Source organism: Bombyx mandarina, chromosome 17 (assembly GCF_030267445.1).
Source record: "Bombyx mandarina strain Sakado chromosome 17, ASM3026744v2".
In the NCBI taxonomy this organism is placed as follows: domain Eukaryota; kingdom Metazoa; phylum Arthropoda; class Insecta; order Lepidoptera; family Bombycidae; genus Bombyx; species Bombyx mandarina.
Window position 1 is genome coordinate 2,946,758 of NC_143223.1, and position 26,605 is coordinate 2,973,362.

Below are 26,605 nucleotides of genomic sequence, written 5' to 3' on the forward strand. Positions count from 1 at the left end.
GAATATGGAACGTACAGCTTCGGGCCAGAAACGGGCAGCGTGATATATCATCCCATTAACGGTGCTTTTAGGTACCACAAGCACCGGTCACCATCCTAGTCGAACCTGACGCTTGCGACGAAAGGCTCGACGAGCGAATTAACCCACAGAAACAGCCCATTGAGTTTCTCGCCGGATCATCTCAGTGGGTCGCGTTTCCGATCCGCGGTGGTAGATTCTGCGAAGCACTGCTCTTGCTAGGGCCAGTGTTAGCAACACTCCGGTTTGAGCCCCGTGAGCTCACCTACATGTTAGGGCGAAGCTGAAATAGCCTCTTAAGGCTTTTTTCGTTTTTTTATTGCTTAGATGTGTGGACGAGCTCACAGCCCACCTGGTTTTAAATGGTTAGTGGATCCCATAGACATCTACAACGTAAATGCGCCACCCAACTTGAGATATAAGTTCTAAGATCTCAGTATAGTTACAACGGCTGCCCCACCCTTCAAACCGAAACGCATTACTGCTTCAGGGCAGAAATAGGCAGGGCGGTGGGACCTACCCGCGCGGACTCACAAGAGGTCCTACCACCAGTAAAATCAGCATAGGCTATTAGCATAGGTAAGAAAAAAAAAAGTGATATCAATCCTTCCACTCAATTGAATGTCGGTTAAATTGTATACACACACACGACCTTGTAGCACGTATAAATAGATAAACAATGATGGAGGTAGGTGTGCTAAGCGACCGTATCGTGCGTCATCTCGACCCGTTACCATTGTATTCAACCGAGCATTGATAAGTTCCCATGAATGAGTCTGTGTTCGGTTCATTATTGTTTGCGTTAGGATTTGGTGTTAATCAAGAATCACAGTACAGGTTTATTTTGAGCTTCAAGTTAACGATGGCTTGGTGGTAGCGAGAAGTATTGTTTAGTTATTTATGTATATAAAGATTACTTATCGTTGTATTAGCTAGATTTTTAGGTGAGCTTAACCCATAGACACAGCCACTGAGATTCTCGCCGGGTTTTCTCAGCGGGTCGCGTTTCCGATTTGGTGGTAGATTTTTTTTAGCATTGAAGTATTACTGGTGGCCTGGGGGCCTTTCCAGTTTCACCAAGACAGGTGGGCGAGCAAAGGCTCAACCAGGAGGGCGGTGGTAGATTCTGTGAAGTACTGCTCTTACTAGGGCCAGTGTTAGCAACACTCCCGGTTTGAGCTCCGTGAGCTCACCTACTAGTTCGGTGAATCTAGAATAACGCCTCGAGGTTATCAGAATAGGTAGAAAAAAAAAGATGGATATGTACGTAATGAATATAAATTATATATCGAGGGGTGAAAGGCTAAATGGTTTAAGCGAGATTTCCCTTAAAACGCGACATTTATCTTTGTCGTTTAAAATTAAAGGTGCGTTTTATTTGGTATTTAGTATCAACAGTTTGATGTTTTTAATTGAATCTCAATGAAGTTAGTCATTCAAATAGCCGAAATAGTTTTATTGTCACGCAATTTATTCCAAATTTTAAACTTTAAATGGCTCGACTGTAAAGTAGCAAACTGTTGCTTAGACCAAATAGCTTTTCATTTGTCGATATAATCGTTGTGAAACGTTTGGCTATATTAATGTGTCTTCTAAATTAATAAAATGGTGTTTATTTCTATTCTCAGGCGGGGAGGATTTCCCGAGGAATCAATTGCAGTACCTTCGGGAGATAGGACGTGGATGGTTCGGCAGAGTAAGTATTAAGTTAGTAACGGTAGTAACATTAGTATTTAGGTACACATAAATGGTGTAACCATGCTTCAGGCAAACTCGACTCGACTTTAGAGCTGTTTTGTTTTATCGACTTTTTATTCGTAAAAATACTTGTCTAATAAAATGTTCAGGTGTCAATGAGTGATAAAGAATTGTATTTAGAACCTTTTCGATAAATTATAAATTAGTCATTACTTGAGAAAAAGCGAAAAAAAACATTAGTAATGTTTACGATATAGGGTACTGACGCGAAATGAAGAACTAGTTAAAAGAAATTAATAAATAACTGGAAACAAATCATGCACATTTATCCGACCTTAAATTAGGATTCCCTGTTGTCTTGGCGTGCAACCTCTTTGACAGGGCATACAATGACTAGACATAAACTAATAAGACTAATAACTCCGACTAGGCTTCGGCCCGGTCCGGGGTAGGGCGCCGGCTGTGAGCGGCAGGAGTTTTTAGTGAGGTTCAACTCCCACATAACCACCCGTTCCGTGGATGGGGAACCGGCGGTTTTCTCCTGTGGAAAAAAAAGAGAGATTTGACAGGTGTGATTCGAAAAGAAACAAATGAAAAAAGGAACGAGGAAGACCGTTCACAGGCAGTGCTCATTTTTCAAAATTCCCTTTAAATTCCCTTCCCTTCCCTGCCTTTCTTAAAATAACTAGATAGACGACCAAGAACGAACCGACCGCTCACCTGTGTTATGGGTACCGAAGTCTGATGTACTTGACGTATGCACGTTACTTATATAGGTTTAAATATATATTAATGTATGGATAATAAACACCCAGACAAAGAGCAAACAAACCTGTTTATCACACGAACGGTTGCCCGATGTGGGAATCGAACCCTCGACCCTCGGCGCAACAGGTCATCTCATAGTTAGTGCTGCGATCACTATGTCGTTGAATAATTACATACACACATCTAGGATGTGATAACAGTGTAACAGGTAAAGAAAAAATGACTGCTTAGATAGAATTTATGAAAGCACCTACTAACCCATAAACAAAGCCCACTGAGTTTCACGGCGGATTTTTTCATTAGGTCGCGCATCTGATCCAGTGGTAGATTCTGCGAAGCACTGCTCTTGCTAGGGTTAGTGTTAGCAAGGTTAGAGCCTCGAGAGCTCACCTACTCGCTCGGTTACACCGGCATAGCCTCTCAAGGCTACCAGCTTAGATAGAAACCTACCTAGTGCATCATCATCTAGTAAATGTACAAAGGTACACTAGAAAAGGTGTGAAAAATCACTTAATTTTGTTGTTTGCAATATTAAGTTTTTTTTCTTTCTATAAGAGTAAGTAAATAGTTTTAGCTATCAATTTTTATGATTAACCTATAACGCTACCATGTTACAGGTGGTGGAAGGTGAGGTCGACGATGCTGGCCCAACGAAAGCGGTGGCCGTGAAGATACTCAACCCGAATGCTAATCTAGAAGACAAGGCCAGGTTCTTAGACGAAGCCAAGTTGTACCGGGATTCGCGACACGATACTATCCTCGGCTACGTCGCTAGGTGTCTGCAGGAAGACCCATGGATTGTCATATTCGAATTGTGCAGTACAGTAAGAGACGTCTAATCATAATAATTTAGTTCACTGAATACGGTAATAGGCAATCGGCAATTTGTAGGCAGCAGCTTGGCTCTGCTCCTGGCATTGCTGAAGTCCAATGGGCGATGGTAAATACTCACCATCAGGTATGCTCGTCTGTGCAAAAGGACATAAAAAATATCCAGTAGCTATTCTGACTTCACCCTGACTGAGTGGCGAGCTCAGGGGGGCTCAGCCTGAGAGAATTTTCTAACCTCTGCTCTAGCAACAGCAGTGTTTCATTTGGTAGATACCACCACTATGACAATGCATGGCCATAATCCATATGTGGCTAATGGTGTAATAGCTTGCCTTTCATTTTGACCACAAATGACGTCACATATATTGAAATTGCGCTCAACCATAAAGTAAAGTTATCACAGCACTTTGGACTGTGCGTAATTAAAATTCATTTAATATGTACATACGTCTGAAAATTTTCGATTATTCTCTCAGCTTCATCGACAATATACCGACATGATATCTTATCCATAATGTTACTTAACTTAAATTACCTACTGATTTATTTACTTGCAGGATCTCCACCAATACCTAACAGTGAACAGACCGAAGATGGCGATACTGAACGAGAGCGGGGTTCCGTTGCGGTTGATGTGTGACGTCACTTCCGGACTCTCCTATCTCAGTTCCAGGGGGCATTTGTACGGGTACGTTCTCGTACTATCAGATTTAATCTCAACATAATTCCTTTAGATTTGTTTTTCTGCTAACAATATTTTTATTTTAATAAATTATTGGATAGTTTGTCCGTTCCGGAGATTGTGTTAAATAAGTGCCTACAAACAGTAAATTGTTTTTTTATTTATTTATTGCTTAGGTGGGTAGACGCTGCTCTGCACGCGTTTTACGCATGAGCATCCGGGTGATGGAAGGCCGGCTATCCTCAACCCACGCTGGTTCTGACCCAGCGGGGTATTCCGTAGGATAGACCATTCTAACCGGCGCCATCTAGGCGGGCTTCGGATAGCCTGCCGACCGAGAGGGCTGGTGGTCGTGGCGCCGACGACCACCAGTCCGGCGTCCCGAGGGGGAGGGTGATGGGAGAGATGTGCTCCGCACTAAACGCTTCACTTTCCCCCCTTTGCCTTTTCATGAGTTTTGTCTCATGCGAGGTTTGGACGTTGGTTGTTGAGAGACAGGAGGTTTTAGTCGGTTCGACTCCGACAGTCCCCGCCCTCCATCCCCAGGGAAGGGCGCAAGTCCGGCGATTTCCTCCTGACAAAAAAAAAAAAAAAAGGTGGGTAGACGACATCTACAACGTTAATACCGCTACCCACCTTGGGACATGAGTTGTAAGGTCACACTTTAAACAGTACAACGGCTGCCCCGCCCTTCTAACCGAAACGCATTACTGCTTCACGGCAGAAATAGGCAGGGTGGTGGCACCTATCAGTACGGACTCACAAGACGTCCTACTACCAGTAATTACGCAAACTATAATTTTACGTGTTTTTACTGGTGGTAGGACTTCTTGCGAGTCCGCGCGGATAGGTACCACCACCCTGCCTATTTCTGCCGTGAAGCAGTAATGCGTTTCGGCTTGAAGGGCGGGGTAGCCGTTTTAACTATACTGAGACTTTAGAACTGATATCTCAAGGTGGGTGGCGCATTTACGTCGTAGATGTCTATGGGCCCCAGTAACCACTTAACACCAGGTAGGCCGTGAGCTCGTCCACCCATGTAAGCAATAAAAATAAATAAAAAAATTCTAAAATATATTTTGGTACGAATTGTAAATTTCAGGAATCTATGGAGCGGTAACGTGCTAGTACGCGGCGAGGCGGACAACGCGCGGGCCGTGCTGGGACGGTACACGAATGCCGAATCTCCGTACGAACACGACGCTCCCGAGACGAGGAGACACCCGCCTCTGTACACGGTGGGTAATCTGTGCGAGTAGTCTAGCAATCTGTGAATTTGTTAATTTGTTTGTGGTAGAGTTAACATTTTCTTTTACATTTTGACATTCAACAAGTGTGTTTTTGATGACATCCAAGTTGAAATAAATGATTTTGAATTTGAATTTGTTCATTCTGAGACTTTTTGGCGGGAACGCGAGGAGTGACGTTGTGTGATTTGTTTTATTTTGTCTATTTAGTGTTTCTTTAGGTTTATGAACTGTTTAATATCTGTGAAAGTGCATAAATGTAGGAAAATGAAACGAAGCCACTAGACGTAACTTCTCGGAATCTTCCAAAAAGTCCACTGAAAAAATCAGAGTAAATGACCACCATTTTACTAAGATTATATTTAATCTTTATCCCATACCATCTCATCTCATCTCATTTCATTTAATTTCATCCCAGTTGATTAATGTCTCAAATTAATCATCTTCATTTAATTTCATTTCACTCCATATTATCATTTTTCATAAAAATAAGAATATAAATTAAAAAAAGACATGACTTAAAAGTCTAAGTTACCAGGTCATAAAATCCATTAAAAAACCCCCACTGAATACGAAACCATCAATGTTAAATGTTGAAAAAAAAAAAAAACAATATGTCGTCGCTGCCGCCAGCCCACAGACGTCCACTGCTAGACATAGGCCTCACTCAAGGTTCACCATAATGACTGGCCTTGCGCAGCCCACATCCAACGCATTCCCGCCCCTCTAGAACTTTTTGGCCACTTCTTCTTCTTCTTCATCTCCACCTTATTCCACTAGGTGGGGACCAAATCTATCAGCTGTCATCTCAACACTCAGTTCTCTTAAACTATCATATCGTCATTCACTCTCACATGTCTGTTTCGATCGACCTCTTCCCACTCTACCTTGTACTACCATTTCCATACATCTCCTAGTCACTTGTCTAATTAATATGTCCAAAATAAAGTATCTATTCATATCTATCGAAAGTTTTTTAGCAGGATTCGTGATTTTTGTTAAACATAATATTGTATTATTTGTTTCAGGCCAGCAGTGAAGTATGGTTCCTAGGAAATCTGATATGGGAGGTCTGCGCCTGGGGTGCAACACCCGTCGCTCTACCGCCGCCGCTACCCGACCTCCCCTGCCCGTACAGAAATCATCTGTTAGTATTATAAGAAAAATAAAGCAGCATTTTTATAATTAGACCCACAGTTTACATATATTTGTTTAATTACAGATATCAAGTGATGCAGCTGTGCTGGAACACCAATCCGGATGCTCGTCCTACTTCCGCCCAGGTTCACGGTCTCATCGATCACTTGTACACAAGTCACACGGAGACTACAGAGTTGTCGCAAGACGGGAGCTTCGGGACCAGCGACTTCGAGGAACGCTGGCAACGACTCAAACCCAACACGATACCGAAGATAGACGAGCACGTCGCCATCGTGCACGCTCCCTCCACCTCCGTCGCCTCGCACTTCACCGGCTCCGACCGCGAGCTCGACGACGCGCACACCGCACACGACACGCTCAGCATCGACATGGACACCGCCGTCTCCAGATCCAGCAGTATCATGTCGGACAAGGATCCCCTGTCCGTACAGATCAAGTCCGAGAGTCTCACCAACCTCCACGGATCGCTGGAAGACGTCAGGAACATCTACCTCACGCACAACGAGATGGCCGCCCTCGAATGCCATCAAGGAAATATGCAACTCGACGAAGGGAGAGAAAAAGAAAACGATAAATCCGATAGTTCAGTTGATCCCTGGGTGAAGGACATCATGGCGGGGAGCCAGGACGACGTCAGCTACTTTAAAGACGTCAGCGACGTCATTAAGAATCTCGATAATATGCTGAATTCTGAAAAAACTTCAAGCTCTGAATCCAGTCATCAGGCTAGTCCTTCAAGGGACAATTTGAGTTTGGACTGTAAAAAAGAGTATCCGGTACAGTCTAGTTTAGTCAAATCACCCGGTATCAATAATTTCCAGAACATTCTAGACGCTGGTTTCGATACTAATCAAGACGAGACAGAAGACGAAGATGTCGACCGTGATACAATCGGGACGTTGAGTCACTCATTCGAAAGGCATAGCGACACGATCAGTCAACAAACGTTAGAAAATCTCACTCCAGAAACACCTATAAAAGATTTAGTTGGTACTGGAATTTCTGGACTAAATGTTCCTCTTGATCTTGATGAAGTAGCGCACGACGAGGTAGATGTGCGAAATGTATTGCCAAATGATAAAGTAGCTAATAGTGATAGTGAGATACCTAAATTGAAGGAATTGTGCGCGTCCTCTATATCTAGTGTAAGTGAAAATATACAGCATGTTAGAAGTGAAGACTGCCAGTTTAAGTGTGATAGTAATGTAAACAAAGAAATTGATGTTAAGGAAGGAACTAAGTCATTAGATGATAACCTACTATCTAGTGAGGAGGCTGGAGAGTTTATTGAAGAGAAAAATGATATTATATTAGACAGTGTAGATAAAAATGTCTTGCCTAATTTACATACAAATAATAAACATGAACTTATATGTGAAAATTCAGGGCTTGAAAGAGAAGACTCAAAAAACGAATCAAGCAGTAGTTATAATAAACAAAACGTAGAATTTAGTGATCTCATTGAAAACGTAATTGATAATTTAGTAGAGTCACATGTTGTTAAAAGTGATCCTAACAAAATAGATATAGTTAAAAATGTAGTAAAATTTAACGATTTAGAAGAAATAAAACTTTGTGAAAGTTCACTTGAAGCGCAAAGTGAAGGAGAAAATGTGTACAACAAAACATCCGATACTATACACTTTACAGTCGATAGTGAAAGTGTAAAAAAAGAATTTAACGCTCTTGATACGCACGAGGATACTGAAACATCAAATATTTCATTTCTAAAATTAGGTGAAAAATCAATTTCAACAGAAGATCTACCCAAAATAAAAATGAATCTTCCGAAAAGTAAAGTAAATAAAATAGAATGCATAGAAAATAATATAGAAGAAGTACCTATCGATTTGAATAACATTGAACAATTTCCAACTTCTGAAACATCAAGTCAAGTTATTCTGCTCTTAGAGTCGAATAAACAAAATCACGAAAAGAGTACCGATACATCAAATGAACAAATTCATATAGTTGAGGACATAAATAACGATGGAAATGTTCATAGTGAAGAAATATATAGTAACATGTTACAAAATAATGTACAAGCAACATTAGATTTTATTGAGGCTGAATCTATCAAGCAAGTTGATTTGAAATCATTTGAAAGTGGTACAGCAAAAGAAACATGCTCCACGAATGAATCAGGTTTAAATGATTTAGAAATAACACAATCTTCACCCACAGCTACGAACGACCGAGTAAAAAATATCGAAAATTATTATGAAATGAATAATAAGACTGAAACGAAAGATCTTACCTTAGAAAATACACCGAATTGTTTAGATGCAGAACGTACACAAGAACATAAAATATTATCAGAAAATACAATATACTCTTTTGAAAAGATAGATTTAGAAAATGTAGAAGTGACAAAACTACCTATGGACATTGAAAATTCGTGTGACAGTAATGTTTGCATTGAAGGAGTTCCTAAGGAAATTGATCATGCTACAGCACTCTACTCAACTGTTCTCTCCCCCGAACAGACACCTAGTACAGTACAAAATAATGTAAATATAGAATCTGATAAGGCAAGCACGTTTAGTGAAAATCCCATTATTCATTCAGACATTAAATCTGAAATTTTTAATAATAGTCAATCGTCTTTTTTGCCACCTGAAGAAGTACAAAATAGTGATAAGATTTTTAAATGCGAATTAAATGGAAATACTACAAAAAACGATACGATAGACACGTCTAGATCTGATTATGTGATATACGATTTGAAAGAACAGTCAAATGACAGCACTGTCTATTTGGATCTCGTTGAAAACTCTGGTGAGTTGAAACAAACTACTAAACTGAACAGAGACGTTGGGGCAATGCCTTTGTGCTTAGATTCGTCAGGCTTACAAGATATTTCTCTCTTGAAAAATGAATCTACAGTTTATCTGGATCTACCTACCGTCAAAGTAGCTAAGGAAATTGATAATTTCCTCCACATGGAGAGACTAAACGCTGAGAGCTGTTTTAAAACAGGTTTGGTCTCAAGTACACCTTTAGGAAGCGATAATTCTGTAGACTTTGCCGATAACACGATCAATAAAGATGAAGAAATAAAAAATATTTTATCAGAAACAAAAGTTCCTGATTACGGTCCTGGTGTGACACTGACTAAGTTGGAACAAACGTTTGTTCCAGAAAGCCTAAGTCCTTTCGAGTCGCCCACGAAAAGTCACCCCACTGACACTTTCGACGAAAACAGTTCAGTAGTGTTGGGGCCCTTTGAAAACTGTTCTCTGGAAATATACAAAGGCGTCAAATCAGAATTGGTAGATCTGCCAAAAGAGGAATTGTTGGCGTTTTCGTCCAACTTCAGCGAAATGAATCTTGAAACTCCATCGCCGTTACGCGACGTTAATTTCCTGAACGAAGTACCGGATATATGTCAGGACGAGTTCTACGATATCACGTCCAGCGAGTCGAAATCGAAAGTTGAACCTGACGTTAATGAAAACGAACCGAAAATTAGTATTTCGGACCCGCAGACCGAAACGAACACCGAAAATAGCGGACATTCTGTGACCGAAAAGCATGTGTCGCCATCTACGCCTCCCAATTCACCCGGAGTGTTCCTTGCCTCGACATCTCATCACAAGTATTTAGTTAATATCGACTTGGACGTGCCTAAAGAGCTCCCACAATCGACAGAGCAAGTCGACGCCGTTCAGAACGAAATCGATTTAAATCAAATAGAATTACAAATAACTTCGAAGTTGGCGATGGCCGAAAACGAGAACAATATGAACATTGAATATTCTGGGCCTTTGACGGTTGAAGGTCTTGAAGACGATGTACTCGAGGAATCGATTTTAGCTGGAAACGGAGGGTCTGTAGAGGATCTGCGAGAGGACCTAACGTTGGACGAAGAGTGTGTGAAGGCCCTTAGGAATGAACTCGAATTGAAACTGCCTCTAGCTCAGGTGAGTTCACCAATAACTTAATCTTTTTGAAACAGAAAAAATTTACTGCTCAAAATTTTATTGATTTAAAATCGGTTGGAATAACATTAGTGGTATACTCATATACTTAAGTATGGTGCGATTATTATTTTTAATTGAAAATAATTGTTTTAAATTTTCCAGTAAGTAACAAAGTTGGACGAAAGCCTTTTTTTAAAATATAATTGAAATAATTCAATCGTAAAAAAGTACAAAAAGTGTTTGCCCCCAGAGAGATTTGAACTCTCGACCCCTGGTTTACAAGACCAGTGCTCTAACCCCTGAGCTATGGAGGCTACGAGCGTAGTCAATAATATTAAGGATTGCTTTTGCATTTATCGAATTGTTTATAATCTAGTCAATGTGCAGAAGATTATTTTATTTCATACATGTTAACTTTTAAAATAATAGATAAAATACTTAAGATGTTGCCGTTTTACAATACTGGCCATTCGAAACGTAATCAATGTTAATTTAAAAATAGGAATTCTTTTTTCAAAGTCTGTCATTTACTTATTGATTATTGTTTTGTATTCACTATTTTTGTACATTATTCATCAATACACACATATAAAAATGACTTCAACTTTCTGTATACTAAACGGCAATTTCGTAGGTTCGACAAAGACTAACCCTTATTATTAACCCTTTTGGTGCTGAGCTTATTTTCACTAAAAAATATGCACACAACACAATAAAAAAAATATGCATTCTGCACCCCTTCTCTATATTCTCTATAAGTGTGTGAAATTTCATACTCCTCCGTACGCACAATTTTCGTTAAAAGTGGTACAAAGTTTTTGCTTCACGTATTAATATACTAGCTTTTTCCCTCGACTTCGTCCGCGTGGAATAGTTACTTTGGCATAACGCTAAATATTACCCGCCTCTTCATTTACGTAGGAAATGAAAATATTTTTGAATAATAGAATGTTAAGGAGCTATTTAAGGTACCAAAATCACGCTTTTTAACCGACTTCAAAAGAGGAAGTTATCAATTCGACCATAAAACGTTATAATAAGCCAACCTTAACATATAGACATATTATGCTGCTGCGGATTTTTTTTTAGATCTTTTAAAGGGGAACAATTTTATCATACATTATTTTAGCGAAACTTTAACCGTTTCCGCAGCGCACGCAGCGGAAGCTTTCAAAAGGGAAAAAAACTCCGATTCTTTATGGGTGTTCCGCTTGCATTGTCTTAGCGTGATGTTATATAGCCTATAGCCTCCCGCGATAAATGGGCTATCTAACACTGAAAGATTTTTTCAAATCGGACCAGTAGTTTCTGAGATTAGCGCGTTCAAACAAACAAACTCTTCAGCTTTATAATATTAGTATAGATACTGATTAGTATGATTAGTATATATATTAGTATAGATTACTGGTGGTAGGACCTCTTGTGAGTCCGCACGGGTAGGTACCACCACCCTCTCTATTTCTGCCGTGAAGCAGTAATGCGTTTCGGTTTGAAGGGTGGGGCAGCCGTTGTAACTATACCTGAGACCTTAGAACTTATGTCTCAAGGTGGGTGGCGCATTTACGCTATAGATGTCTATGGGCTCCAGTAACCGCTTAACACCAGGTGGGCTGTGAGCTCGTCCACCCATCTAAGCAATAAAAAAAAAAGATAATTAAAAAGTGGAGGTAACATTAAGGCGCGTGGTGCGCAGGTGGCGGCCATAGAGCCGCAGTGCGAGGCGGAGCGCGGCGAGTGGACGGCGCAGCTGCCGGCGCCGCCCGAGCTCGTGCTGTCCTACCCGGGCGCGCTCAGCCCCATCGCCGAGGAGACCGGCCAGCAGCTCTGCGCCTACGAGAACGACGCCAACTGTGAGCACACTCTCGTATATACATGTTTTTACTGGTTGTAGGACCTCTTGTGAGTCCGCACGGGTAGGTACCAGCACCCCGCCTGTTTCTGCGGGTCAGGGCCGGATTTAAACTGAATGCCGCTCCTGGGCACCGGAAAAAGATCCGCCCCATTACTGGAATTAATTTATTGCAGAAACTTTATTAGATTGTTGAGTCAATATCGGGCAAGGATTCATAAGACACGTATTGAGTTAAGTGACTAAAGTATATTGGGCAACTCGATAATCCCGAGACTGACGTAGCATCACTGCAATGTAATTATCGCTCACACATACATATTAATAGTTGCAATGGGGACATTTGTGGTCCGTACAAGATGTTATATATATCAAAAACATAAATAAATATTTGTTTTTTTTCTAACTTTCAAAAATTTGCCGCACTAACAAATTTGCCGCTCTGGGCACTTGCCCCGACTGCCCCCAGTGTGAATCCACCACTGTCTGTCGTGAAGCAGTAATGCGTCTCGGTTTGAAGGGTGGAGCAGCCGTTGTAACTATACTTGAGACCTTAGAACTCATATCTCAAGGTGGGTGATTGATCGTATTACAGGTGTTTAGTGAATAATGTTATCCTTTTTTTTTGTTATTGCTTAGATGGGTGCACGAGCTCACAGCCCACCTGGTGTTAAGTGGTTACTGGAGCCCATAGACATCTACAACGTAAATGCCGCCACCCACTTTGAGATATGAGTTCTAAGGTCTCAGTCAACGGCTGCCCCATCCTTCAAACCAAAACACATTACTGCTTCACGGCTGAAATAGGCAGGGTGGTGGTACCTACCCGTGTGGACTCACAAAAGGTCCTTCCACCAGTACCTATTTATGCTTTGTGTCGGTTTTTAGACATTCATTAAAACTAATGAAATTTAAGATGTAATTGGTTCGAACAGGGAACGCTTCTCTCCTAACGGAATCGTCGGAAAGCTACCCGGAGCCCTGCAACAACTGGACCGAGCAGAGCACGCAGCCGCCCTCCCCCGCGCCCTCCCCCGCACCCTCCCCGGCCCCCTCCCCCGCCACGTACTCGCTGCACACTCACAACCACACCTACACACTGCACAAAGACGCGCCCACCGCCGAGTGAGTACTCAAGTTACACATTATATTATATCCGTAAATAGTGTATGTGATAACTCAAGAACATCTTTGAATTTCGAACCCCGTCTATCATTAAGGTTTTTGTATCTAGTCATTTAATAAATATAAGACAAACACTTTATAGCTTGGTAAATCCGTGAGACATTAAAATTAATATAAACTATCTCCTGCCTTCGAAACTATCTTTAAAAAATAAAATACATAAAACGAAAAAAAAACGTATAAAAATCGTTAATCCATAACATTGCAGGGTGACGATGAGCGCCGATAGCCTAAACGCTAGTCCGTGTAAAGGAACGAAACCAGACATGCACTCTCCCGTCGACGACAGGACGTACACTAAGAACGACGAGAAGGAATCGAGCTGCGAGCGGATCTCGCAAGTGTCGCCCTTCCTCGTGAGCCCGACCACCGACACCTCCGACAACCTCGACAACCCGACCGGCGTCTCCACCCTGTCCAAGACCACGCTGCCCACCGACGCCAAGCTGTCCAAGCAGCCCTCCGAGTGCCTCTCCAAAGCGACGAGCATCGACTCGTGGTGCTCCAACGACACGCTTTACAACGTCGAAGAGAATTTCGACGACCTCGCGATGGACCCCGAGCCGACCAAGGGAGACGGCAACAGCGAGAGCACCGACACGCTCACCCACGACGAGGACGACCGCGAGCTCAGTCACTGCTCCACATACATCATCCACGACAGCAAGTCCGAAGCCTGCGAGACGTTCTCGCCGGACTCCATAGCGGCCTACGACCAGTACACGTACACGAAGGTGAGGTCTGCCGCGACCGCCGCCTCGCCCTCGCAGCTAAACGACTCCACGAAGAACAGCCCCACCAAAGACCTGGCGTACGGCACCCTCATGTCAGGCATGCCGTCCTACTCCAACTGCACCACTGAAGTGGCATCCATGGACGATCCGTGGAAGTTTCAGCAGCCGGAGCTGGTGAGGAGGTCTCCTCTCGGAGAAGACCCCGATCTCACCCCGCCAAAGTTATCGGAGGATAAGGAAATCGAAAACACCAGTCCCCGTATCGTTTCAGAACCGTGCATTAAAAAAATGGAAAGTGTTGAAATAAGTTGCCTCGAAGACAATTTCTCTGAGAGTAAAAACAAATCAAGCAGCCCGGAGAACGAAGCCCTGCTGATAGACATAGGTGACAGCCCTAATGTTAATTACAGAAACAACATGGCGCCCTCTATCACCAGCACTCCGCTCACAGAAATCGTGGGCGATGAGGATGATGTGCAAGCCATACCGATGACATTTCCGGATGATAAAACAGTCAACTCCGAGTACGTTATGTCTGTACCGACTTTTCAAAATTTTCAACAATCCGCCGAGATCAGACCGCAGGATTTGTCTTCCAACACCGATCGAGGCACCCAGGACACGGAGATACTCCTTGAAGGCGACAGCAAAACCCTGAGCAGGTACAGCAACCGGGACAGCTTGGTCGTGTCCGAGCGAACGCCGACGTATTCCGACTTTGAAAATTCGGCGACAACAAAACCTCAGGAAGTGAATTCTCGAGATAAATCTAGTCAAAGCATGGAGAGCGGAGTTAGTTCTGAGGAATTTCGTCAATTCGAAAACTCTGTAAAGCACCGTCCACAGGATCTGTCGTCGCTGATAGACGCCAGCTCGCTGTTCTTGAGGAGCGAGAGGATGCTGGCGAGTGAGCTGGTGGTCGCCCCCCACTCGCCCCAACCAACAGACGAGCCCACGGCCCCCACGACTGGTCCTCTCAAACTAACGAATTTAACAGAATCTCACATATTAGTCGACGTAAGAGAACCGACCAGTACCTACTTGATAAATTTTGATTTGGAAGACGAAACGGAACAGCCTCACTCGATAATAGTAACGGAGGCCCCTTTAGATCTGTTCAAAGAAAACTCGAACGTTACCTTTGATTCGCACACAGAGAAACTCATAGATCTGAACCACACTTATGATTCTCACACAAATCGACCTGAACTTAGGAATAGCATTGAGGAGGCTCACTCGGAGTCGAACGGGGACTCACAGCCTGAGGGTCCCCACAGTATTATTGATTACGAAACAATGCAAAAAGGCAGCCCGAGTCAAATAGAAACGTCTGATGCGATATCGAATATAAAGAGTACACCAAACGGCTCCATCAGCGTCGACGGTGTAAACGGAAAAAACGAGAACTACGCTACTGTGCATTTTTTAAACGAAACCTTCGAGGAACTGATCGAGAGTAACGTGGACGACAACGACAGAGACGCGAGAACAGACGAAGAGACAAGTAAAAATGACGGAGTAAGCGGAGACACGAAGTTAATAGAGGAGTCTTCGAGTGAGTTGAGATCCATCGGATCGTCAGAACCTTCGCAGAATGAAGGCAGCGCCAGAGCTAACGGAGCTCTCGAATTGCAAAACGTCAAAGCGACGACTGACACCGAGAATTTTTTACAGCAAGAAAAGAAATTTTGTCAGCTCGACTCTTATTTCCCTATATTGAGCGACATTAGATTCACAGGTGAGTGAGAAATGTTAATATTTTTTTTTTTATGAAAAAAACGACAAATCATTAAAATATGGTATTAATTCTAATGAGCCCGCTAGTTATTATAATGTATACCACCGTTAGTTAGAAATGGTGTAATTTTTAAATCTTTGGATTTTTAAATCTTCTTGTAGGCAGTGGCTTGGCTCTGCCCCTGGCATTGTTGACGTCCATGAGCGACGGTAACCACTCACCATCAGGTGGGCCGTATGCTCGTCTGCCTATACGGCAATAAAAAAAAATTAAAGAAATTCGACGGATGGGAATTTTGCACTTAACTACATGACCTTTGAGATTATCATATAGGTCTAGAAATATAAACAGAAAGACTTTTAACAGAGAAAGAGGAATCGGCGAATTATCTGGAGTAGATCGATGTATACGAATTTTACGCACAGGTCCTGCGTCCGAAATAATGAGCACGTCCTTCACGCAAGACTCGCCCACCGAGCCCACCTCCCCCGAGTGCGAGGAGGACAACAAACCTGACGCGGCCACGGACATCGTGAAAGAGTGGGACAGCGATACTGAATCAGAAACGAGTAACTCGTCCAGCGGGGAATTCATTTGGAAGGTAATCATTTTTACTCCTGATCGCGGTGTGGTTTATATTGGGGCTTTTATTATGTCGCCTGTATATTGAATGCTTTAGTGTTTTGGGAAAACGATTGGTAACATATGACGTCAATTGTGTGGTTTATTTCTGTCGACGGTGATTTGTTGCCGACCACAACATGAATACTCTTGTGAATATTAGACATATTTACCTGCCCATTTTGCTTCCCTGTATTTTAAATATCTCATATGTAAATACATACATGTATGTGATTTTAGTGGACTATTTTAGAAGGCAATATAATTTGACAGTCACTAATATAATCTTTTCGTACTGAAAATTAAACCATCTTGAAAATTTGTTTCACAAGTGAGTTGTACTTTATTGAACTGACTATTAATTTTACAATAAGAAAAGGGCATAAACACCTTTTTGAATAAACACCTCAAAGAAGTCAATTAATTGTTTTAGTTGTACAAAAGTGATCTGTCAAATAATATTAGTTGAGAGTGCAACCCTGGTCGAAACTATCTTTTGCCTCTTATTGTATATTGTATATAAGGTATGGAGGGTAGAGGTAAGGAGAATAATCTCATATGGAAAAAACGTTGAAAAAGTGTCCCGTTGCATACTTCATATTATAACAGTTCAAAAACCTCTCATAATTGCGCTATTGTAAGCAAAGAGTATGGATGTATGTAAACAAGAGAATTTAGCATAGCAATTGTAGATGAACTGAAGTATGCCCAGTTAAAAAAATTAATATCATTCAACTAAAATATTTAATTATTGAAAATTTCAACAAATTACACTGTACAAAATATTGCAGTAAATAATAATATAACCCTTTAAAGTTTCATTACAAGAAAACCTACACCTAGAGTGATTTTATTTTGTAAACTGTGAATGGTACTATTATTGATTTATTAAAATTTCATTTTATGAAAAAGTATCTATCAAGCCTACTCTAATAATATTTGGCGCTTCGTTTAAAATTTACCCTGATGTTAATGTGGCGCCACCATAATTAAATATATTACGATGGAAATTTTTCATATACACAGTTGATTCTCCTTACGTCTACCCTCCATAATATAAGGTTTTGAAAGTCACCGTCTAGTGGAGCATCGGTTAAATATCGGAATTTAAATTCAATTGAGTCAAAGTGGTTCTATTACAGAGAGAATTTAAAAGGCATAGAGTGGCCATCTTGTGAACCAATAGAACATTCACTAAGTGCACTATAACTGTGAATGGGCAGGGTTTCGTGTTTGCAATTTGTTTATTTACTTAATTAGTTTTCCCATAAAGTGTGCACAAAATAGAATGCATATTTATAAATAACCACACCGACTATAGTTACAAAGGACAATGCAAATAAAATATATATAAATGTATATATGAATATATAAATATTCTCTGCATCATGAGGATAATTATAAAGTACTTAATAACTAGTAAGTAAATAAAAAATAAATAATATATTACCAATTTTTTTGCATAAGACAACATTAAAATCAAAGATATTCTTTACCATTTATTGCGAGCAATAAAGTTTTATATAAATACTGTTAATAATCGACGCTCTACTGTCATTTACCGTAAATTCAGGACAACATTTTAATTTGCTTACAATAATTACCGATACACATGTGGAAAATTTGCTTATTTTGTGGGAAAAAAATCCTGAATTTCCGAAGATTTAAGTAAATAAGTATCTAAATGATTTGGTACAAATTTTACTGTATTTATGAAAAGTTCGAATGATTAATTTAATATTAGTTTATTACTCTTAAATGTTTCAAGACGTTTTGTAATAGAAAAGTGATTGTTAAATTTGGACCAATCAATACTCAATGGCAATTTATTTTAGCATTTTGCTGACTTTTGACCTGAAATTCGAAAGAATGTAGTATTTTGAAGTATGGTCTCTTTATCTACAGGTTCAGTATTATTCAGGTATCAGGTTTAAGACCTTAGGTCGATGGTCACAAATGTATACCAATATTTCGGTTACCCCACTCTCCAGACTGGTATGCGACAGAAACAGTCAAGATTTTGTTATTTAAATAACAAGAAAATAATTCTACGGACAAACGTCGTTGAGATAACATTGATATTCTCGGATTCGGTTAAATGCTAAAACGAATTGCCTGTGTTTTTCTGTGTGGTGTGGCACGGTGTCGGTGTGCATGTACGTGTTGTGTGCGCGTAGGGCGGCGGCGGGGGCGGGGCCGCGCTCGCACCGGACGCGCGCTACGGACACGTGAGTTTGTACCGCTTATACATACACCATCTCGCTTACTCTTGCCAAGAAGAGTAGGATAGATGTAAATTCAGTTTTTATTTTTTATTGCCGTATAGGCAGACGAGCATACGGCCCATCTGATGGTGAGTGGTTACCGTTGCTTATGAACGTCAGCAATGCCAGAGCCAAGCCGGTGTCTACCGTTAAGTACTATCCACAAGCCTCGTTTGAAGAAGGACATGCCATAGCGCTCGGGAAACACCGTGGAGGAGAGCTCATTCCAAAGTCGGATGGTACGTGGCAAAAAAGATCTCTGGAAACGCACTGTGGATGAACGCAGTGGCTCCAGGTAGTATGAATGAACTGTACTCCGGTGACCGGCGCTGCTATGGTCAAAACAATTCCTCAGTATCCGGCCCTGGTCAGCTTGACCAACTTTCAAGGTAGGAAGGAGTTGAAATAAGGTGCCAATGACGCTAAACTAGTGGTTAACTCAAAGCGCCTCAAAGATCCTTTAAAATCAAACTTTAATTTAAATCAATGATGCCTTTTACCTTTTGCATCTGTGTAGTCAATAATGGCCACCGGTGCTGACCGGGGGCCAGAAACTGGCAAACGATAGGTGAACGGAACGTTTCATTCATGGCTTTGCACATTTCTAAACATATTCATACATTGGTCCCCACACTCTACAATGACAGCAGCGCCATCTGTACTATATACAACAGCAATATTATTTTTATCAGCAAAGTGTTTTAAAACTAATGTATTAATGATGAAAATTATACGTTTTTATTTTAAATAGTATTTTTGTTACTGAAGTTTATTTTAACGTTTTTTATTTGTTTTTAGACACCGATTCAGAAAGTAACTGTACTGAAAATAGATACATAATGTAAGCTTGTACAATTGTAAAATGCTTTATATTGTTGATTTGATAGTTATTTTCTTGCAATATTGTTTCTAGATGTAAATAAATAGCTTTGCTTTCAATAAACAAATAGTTGTTTGTTAATAGAAAGATATTAATTGATTTATTATCATTAGTTTCATTAGAATTATTTGGGTAATACTTAGATTGGTCTCTAAATAGAAAAACATAATGTAATTATGCATGCCCTAGTAAGTTTGAGTTGTGTTGATATCATTGTGGAGGGTAGATTCAATTTTAAATTCACAAAATCATAGGCATTAAAATATTATGACATCATACTTTGAAGTGTTATTGTATCATTAATCCATGCTGCTTATACTAATTCTAAATTCGGCGCGAACTCATAGTAACATTGACTTACATTTGTTCACTGTTAGATCTACGTTCTTTCAAGCCGTCTTCTATTATAATCAACACTAGAGTCGATTTTAGTTCGTCAATTACTATCAAATATCGTTCCGATAACTTTGCCAACTGTCAACTATAGTTAGAAGCATTACTTGTAATGCGCAACAAAAACAACTTACTGTTTTTAAATAAATAAATAAAAGAATTTACATTTTGATTATCTAACTGGGTTATGGCTGGACAACAATTTATTGAAAAATACTGGTTAATTAGATTGTAAACAAAGGCCTTATTATTATTATTCTTTGTGACTGGCAGCAACGAGACAACGCGCCATCTGGTGGAGCGGAGAGTGCAGAGCACGGGTCGGAGGGCGGAGCGGGGTCCGAAGAGTCGGGGGGTTCGGGGGACTCGGGGTCGGAGGGGGACGAGGTCGAGTTCGTTCCCTCCTCCTGGGACTGTCGCGCCGCACCCTCTAAGTCCTCGTTGAGGAGCCTGGAACAAGCTCAACCAGTACGTAGCACTCAATCTAGTAAAAAGTTATAAGTCACTCCAATAAAAAGTTTTCGGTTTCCAAGACAAGATGCGACAAAGTAGTTCAGCAAAAATTTTTATGTTTAAGAAAAGCTTCTAATATTCGATTTACAAGGTGTGTGTGATTATGTGAGTCGAAGTTGTTATCCTTTATCATTTAAAATTTACGCGTCCACTTCACACGGCTCCCCCAATGTTTATACAATAATAATGATATTGGGCGAAAACCATGAAGATAATGGAAGGCGACCCTTTTACTATTTATTTGCAATTTGATAAGAATGTGCTTCCTTAGACACCTAGCTATATCTATATACTCGTCTACGTATTCGAGAAGCTTCATGTAAATCAGCTCTTAAATTAATCGATCCTGACATCTCAAGGTAAATTGTGACACCGAAATCTATACAGCGGCTTGTATTCATCATCAGTACATTTGGCGCGGCGAAGATGAGCATTAACGCCGTGAATTGTTCTAAAGAATTAGTGTTGAATAAAAAATTAGTTCGCCAAATGGTTCACAATACAAAAAAATGTTGGATTATTCTTTATTTTTATTGTAATTGATTTTTTTAAAATATTAGGCTAAAAAGGTATTGTAAATTGGTTGTATCACACAAAAGTATGATTTGTTTCATAATAATACAAATTGTGTTGGAGGCGAGTCTGTCGCTGACCGCGGGCTCTGTGCAGGACGGCAAGAAGCGCGTGGTGTTCAAGCGGCAGAAGTACCACTGCGTGTACGAGTACCCGCGCGAGGTCGCCGACCTGGACGCGCCCGACTACTCCACCTACGCAGGTACCTGACATATCCTTCTTCAAACGAGGCTTGTGGAGAGTACTTAACGGTAGGCAGTGGCTTGGCTCTGCTCCTGGCATTGCTGAAGTCCATGGGCGACGGTAACCACTTACCATCGGGTGGGCCGTATGCTCGTCTGCATACATGGGCTATAAAAAAAAGGTACGCGCTGCAGATCCACTAAACCACAGGTAGAGGAAAAGGTAGACCTGAGTATGGTATATCATAGAGGAGTGTGGAAAACATGTTGCGCCTACCCCAGGTGACTGGGAGAAAGGCAGGAGATTATTTTTTTCCTACCTAACCTGATAGCCTCGAATAGGAGAACTCACGTGGCTCAAACCCGGAGTGTTGCCAACACTGACCCTAGCAAGAGCCGTGCTTCGCAAAATCTACCACCGGATCGGAAACGCGACCCCCTGAGAATACCCGGCGAGAACCTCAGTGGGATGTGTCTATGGAAGAGAATGATGATGAACAGATTGGTTCATCATATATATCATTCATATATACACTAATCATACCAACGCTTACTATACGACAAACATTACTCAAAATAAACGACAACACTAAACAAAAAAATAGTATAATATCTGTAGATTCATTGGTAAGAAATAGTCATGAGGTCAAATGTGCAAAAGCAATAGTAAACGGTGGTGACTGAAAATCAGCGCTGTTCGAATTTATCGACTTTGAACAGCATTAGCTGATAGGAGTGGGTGATATAAATCGTATATAGATTCAATATCTATATATCGCAGCAATATCGTTGAATCCGATATCGCCCCGCACGAAATCTATATATCGATATCAGCCGATACACGATATTGCTCGATATGATGCGCATCGCCATATCGTACCGATTCGTGAATCGAAATCTATATTTCGATATCAGCCGATACACGATATTGCTCGATGTGATGCGCATCGGCATATCGTACCGATTCGTTAATATCAGCAATATTCGTTTGGTTCGTATCGAATCGGCCAGAGTGAGTGAGCGCACGATAGGGATATCATGTGATGAATGAAACAGAAACAGGCATTATCCATACAATTGTAAACCTTATATTTAAGTCCATATGTCTGTAGATTATTCTTAGCGTATCAGCAGGATACAATTAAGGAAAGAAGTTTCAACTTTCGACCCTAACTTGAATGCAGTATAGCCTATTTGCATCGTTGAATTTATTTTCACGCGCTTTGACCTTGAACTAGAATTTTTGGACAAGTGTTTATAAATACTTAAAAGTGTTTTGTGTTTGATTTTTAAAGTACACATTTTTCTATTTTTAGTTGAATCCAAATAATTGAGTTTATTTCTTGTGTTTGTATTAAACTTTTGAAATCTACACTCTTGGTATATTTTGTAATTTTAAATTAAGACACAAAATACTAAAAACTGAAAATAATGTAGCCAATTCTAAGCCTGGTAAAAGCATGAAGGAAAGTTTTTTTGATATTTTTATTTTCATGTTCTTTTTATTACTTTAAGATCATATTATAAATTGATATCAGAAAACCAACCGTATAACGTTGACTTAAATCTATATCTACTACGATATTATATCAGCGTATCGTTTCAAATCTCAAATATCATAAATCGAGAAAATCTACTAGCATCCATCAATGTATAGATTCAGAAAATATATAGATTCAATATCCGATATTGATCCTCGATATATAGATACGATTCGATACGCGGCAAAACCGATATTACCCACTCCTATTAGCTGAGCCACCTCCTTTTGCCTTTTTCTTTTCTTTTATTAATAAGTTATTTTATTTAGTGTGAAAGGCAATAAATGATATTATTATTAATATGGTATTGTTGGGCGCGTTCGTCCGCAGAGTGGGACGCTCGCAGCGCGGAGGAGGCGGCGCTGGGCTACGGGCAGCTGTTCGCGCCGAGCCCGCTCGACCTGCACTCCGGACTCTCCTTCGGCGCCGGTAATCTATCCTGTACCACGCTCCACTCGATCTTGCAAACATGTGGATTTCTTCACGCCCTCATAGCGCCCGGGTGAATGCGTCAGGAACGCACACAACTGACATACATATAAAAAAAAAATGTGTTTAATTCACACGTGGTAGAAGTGGTAGAGTGATATATAAAATTTTGTCATTAGTAAATAATTGTAAATCATCTTTTATAGTATGAGGTAGCGCTTTCTGTGAATAGATATTTTAACTTCATGTATAATCCTAAATTAAAATTCACTACAAGAGGTTTTATACACACGTTAGTATTAAAAAATCTCATAGATGGCGCTGTATTAAAAAAACTACACTGAGAATGTCCAATGTGTTCTATCTCATTCTCTCGCCGGCGGAATCCTATACATTTATGTGTTTGTGTCTCTATGGACTTATTTTTTCGTTTCATCGAGTTTGAAATCACAACGATTCTAAAGAATCTTCACTTCAAAAATTTCATTTACTAACCAATACGAATAAACAAGCCACACTTATTTCTCTATTACTGTTATAGATTACGACGAAGATTTTTTCATTTCGTCGTCGGCGCGACCGTTCGAAAGTCTCGGGATAATGTCGACCACGAGCCAGTTCTTCCCCGGCATGCACGTGAAGGCGTCGCCGCTGCCGGAGCCCTCGCCGCCCGACGAGGCCGAGGAGCCGCCCGACGAGTCCACCGGGCGCACCGCGCTGCCGCACACGCGCGCGCCCAGCCTCGACCTCACCACGCCCGACTCCGGCGTCGAGGACGTGACCCCCGGCTCCGCGCCCCCAGACGACGACTTCGACAAGAAGCCCGCCTCGCCCGAGCCCGCCTGGCGCCTCACCGACAGCGAGCCCACCTCCCCCGCCTCGCCGCCGGAGCTGGGCGGCCTGCGGCACACGCGCGACAAGCTCAAGCTGGACCTCCCGCCGAGCCCCCACGCCGCCTCCCCGAGAGGACTCCGAGTGTTCAACTTCGTACTCGACAAGCCGCGCCGCTCGCCCGCCCTTCAACCCACCTTCTCGACTTTCGGGAAATGCACTCTGGAGCCAGAACCGGAACAGAAGCTCATCCTCACGGACGACGTGGAGCAGGAGGAGGTGAAGCAGGAGAGCCCCAAGGCGTCCATAGAGGGTGTCAAGGGCGAGGGCACCGTGCTGGACAGCGGCGACGAGGACTCCGGCATAGAGAGCAGCTCGAAGGCGACGCTTGAGAGACAGAACAAAACTCCGAATGTTTCATAATTCTCAGTGCAGCGGCCTCACAAGCGAACTGGACAAACTGTAATGTTAGTGTCTATGAATATAATGAGAGTTAAATTTTATGTGAAAGCGATTTGTCGATGGATGAACCCGACCTGCGGGAGCAGTCCAGGGGCGCCATTTAATGTAACTCATAGAATTGATTAATTTAAATCTGGAAAAATATAATATACATATCGCAAAATATTATCGTACAACAAAATCTTGCGAAATTTGCCATAATTTATAAGGACATGAGTGTCCCGTAAGCTTTTCGCAAAAACAGTTTTAAAAAAATTAAACTATTCTGAAAATGCTTATTAAAAAACTTTGACACAAAGAATCGCGAATATAATATACAAAATTATTTAGTAGGCAAATGTCATATGTACGTACGTGTGTCCGAATAAATTTATTATGGATTAATTAATTTAAAATACAATTTTGATATGAAACTAAAAGATTTAAAAAATTTTAATATTGAAATTCAAGTAAAGCTATTTTTTTCCATTTTAATAAAGCAATCATGAAATGTACGTAGTATGTACACGCTGATAATTAATATTTAAAAATGGCCTACCTTATTTACGAATAGATAATCTTGTTTCATTGAATTAGTCTGGGATTCGTGAACGATTAAAACTGTGAATGTAGAATGGGTATAGGTAGGTGCGGCCCGCGCTCCTTAGGGACTATTTCGAGTGTTGTGTGCTTTTAATGAGAGTGATGTGAGATTTTTTTTAACTTTTCCATCACATAAAAGTTAAACTTGTATGGAGTTGGCAGAGCTTCCTTTCGCTTGCCGCTAGGGTCGCTGTTCCAACTCCATACTAATTTGAGTTAACTTTTACGCGTTCGAGGCGTTAAGAAAAACTCCTACGAAACACACAGTTCTCATGTTCTCAATGTAATAGCAAACCATTAGGTACATTCGTATAAGAACTTAACAGGTAAGAAACGCATCTATTGATTTAGTACCGATTTATTGTTCGATATTTAAAAAGTATTTAAGTGATTACGGAATAAGCTTGATGTTTAAATTCTACTATGTTGTAGCGTATATCGCGAGAACTTTGAGTTTTACGAAACAAAGTTTTGTGTGTGTGCGCGTAACTTGAAATGCATCTTCCAACTTTATGGAGCCTCGAAATTGTTAATAAAAATATGTTTAAATTATAACGTGTGAGGTTTGAGAGCCAATTGTAAGTTTAAGTTTAATAATAACGTAAGTGTAGTTTTAGAGTTAACGAATGCGGACATTCGCTGCGCTCCGACACACTCATTCTTCATCCATCGAGACAGTGTACACTTGTGAACAAATGAGAATGTTAATTATTTTTATTATTTTTTTTATTTTAGTATTATTGTTGCTGATTGTTATTAAGTGCCACGAACACAACGTCATCGTAAATAAATAAATAAATATATGTATAATTCAATTCGTCCATGTTAAACTAATGTGCAATTCTCATCATTTCCATATCAGCGAGTTTTTAGTTGTTTAGTTACGTCATGTAAATATTAATTTAATAAACAAGAATAGGGACATAAAATTTGGAATTTGTATCGTATAATAAAATTATTAATTGAAAACGACATGTTTAATGTTCTGAATTATTATTTAATCAGTTTTAAGTATGTTTTCGTTGATGTACAGATGTATATAGGATCGGTAGATGTTCATTTTGTTACGGGATATATGTTACGAGCCATTCTCCTCCTGGGTTGCCGGTTCAGATGCGGAATCGTCTCGACCTAATACAACCTGTTTGGGTAATTTTTAGGTCACACTGATTTTTCAGGCTTAACAAGCTTCCGTATAAATAATACAAAATTTTTAAAACCAAATTACCAAATATTACCCAAATTGGCTGTAACTAAAATTAACTTTAATATATTATGTATGTAATGAGAAGAGATACGTTTATAAGGAATTAAAATTGAATTATTTGTCCAATAATATTGATATTCATTGTAAGTTGTTATTGATTTGTATGAAAACGGTAAGCAGTATTTAGTGAATGTGAAAAACAATTGATAAATCTTTTCGTATATGTGACATTGTCGAGTCTTTTAAAGTATTTCTATGAAAAATAATTAAAATAAAAACTTGTGACTCAATAA

The 26,605-nt window shown here is 40.5% G+C and overlaps 1 protein-coding gene and 1 non-coding gene across 7 annotated transcripts in view; one reads left to right on the top strand and one right to left on the bottom strand.

The window, feature by feature from the left end:
* The window catches only part of LOC114241322 (uncharacterized), a 49,464-nt gene extending 22,859 nt beyond the window's left edge, over window positions 1-26,605 (top strand). For 5 of the 6 annotated variants that reach the window (XM_089734259.1, XM_089734260.1, XM_028172122.2 and 2 more), the window contains 15 exons: window positions 1,647-1,714; window positions 3,102-3,308; window positions 3,873-4,003; window positions 5,100-5,235; window positions 6,273-6,391; window positions 6,467-10,328; window positions 12,022-12,178; window positions 13,113-13,302; window positions 13,571-15,834; window positions 16,260-16,435; window positions 18,633-18,683; window positions 20,266-20,460; window positions 21,175-21,280; window positions 23,132-23,230; window positions 23,772-26,605. In XM_089734259.1, the coding sequence (XP_089590385.1) occupies window positions 1,647-1,714; window positions 3,102-3,308; window positions 3,873-4,003; window positions 5,100-5,235; window positions 6,273-6,391; window positions 6,467-10,328; window positions 12,022-12,178; window positions 13,113-13,302; window positions 13,571-15,834; window positions 16,260-16,435; window positions 18,633-18,683; window positions 20,266-20,460; window positions 21,175-21,280; window positions 23,132-23,230; window positions 23,772-24,484 (8,474 nt within the window). In that variant the 3' untranslated portion in view covers window positions 24,485-26,605. The remainder of the gene's footprint in view (window positions 1-1,646; window positions 1,715-3,101; window positions 3,309-3,872; window positions 4,004-5,099; window positions 5,236-6,272; window positions 6,392-6,466; window positions 10,329-12,021; window positions 12,179-13,112; window positions 13,303-13,570; window positions 15,835-16,259; window positions 16,436-18,632; window positions 18,684-20,265; window positions 20,461-21,174; window positions 21,281-23,131; window positions 23,231-23,771) is intronic. The other variant, XM_028172126.2, reaches the window with a different exon arrangement.
* On the bottom strand, window positions 10,570-10,642 carry TRNAT-UGU (transfer RNA threonine (anticodon UGU)). Its single transcript has one exon. It is a non-coding gene; the product is annotated as a tRNA-Thr (tRNA).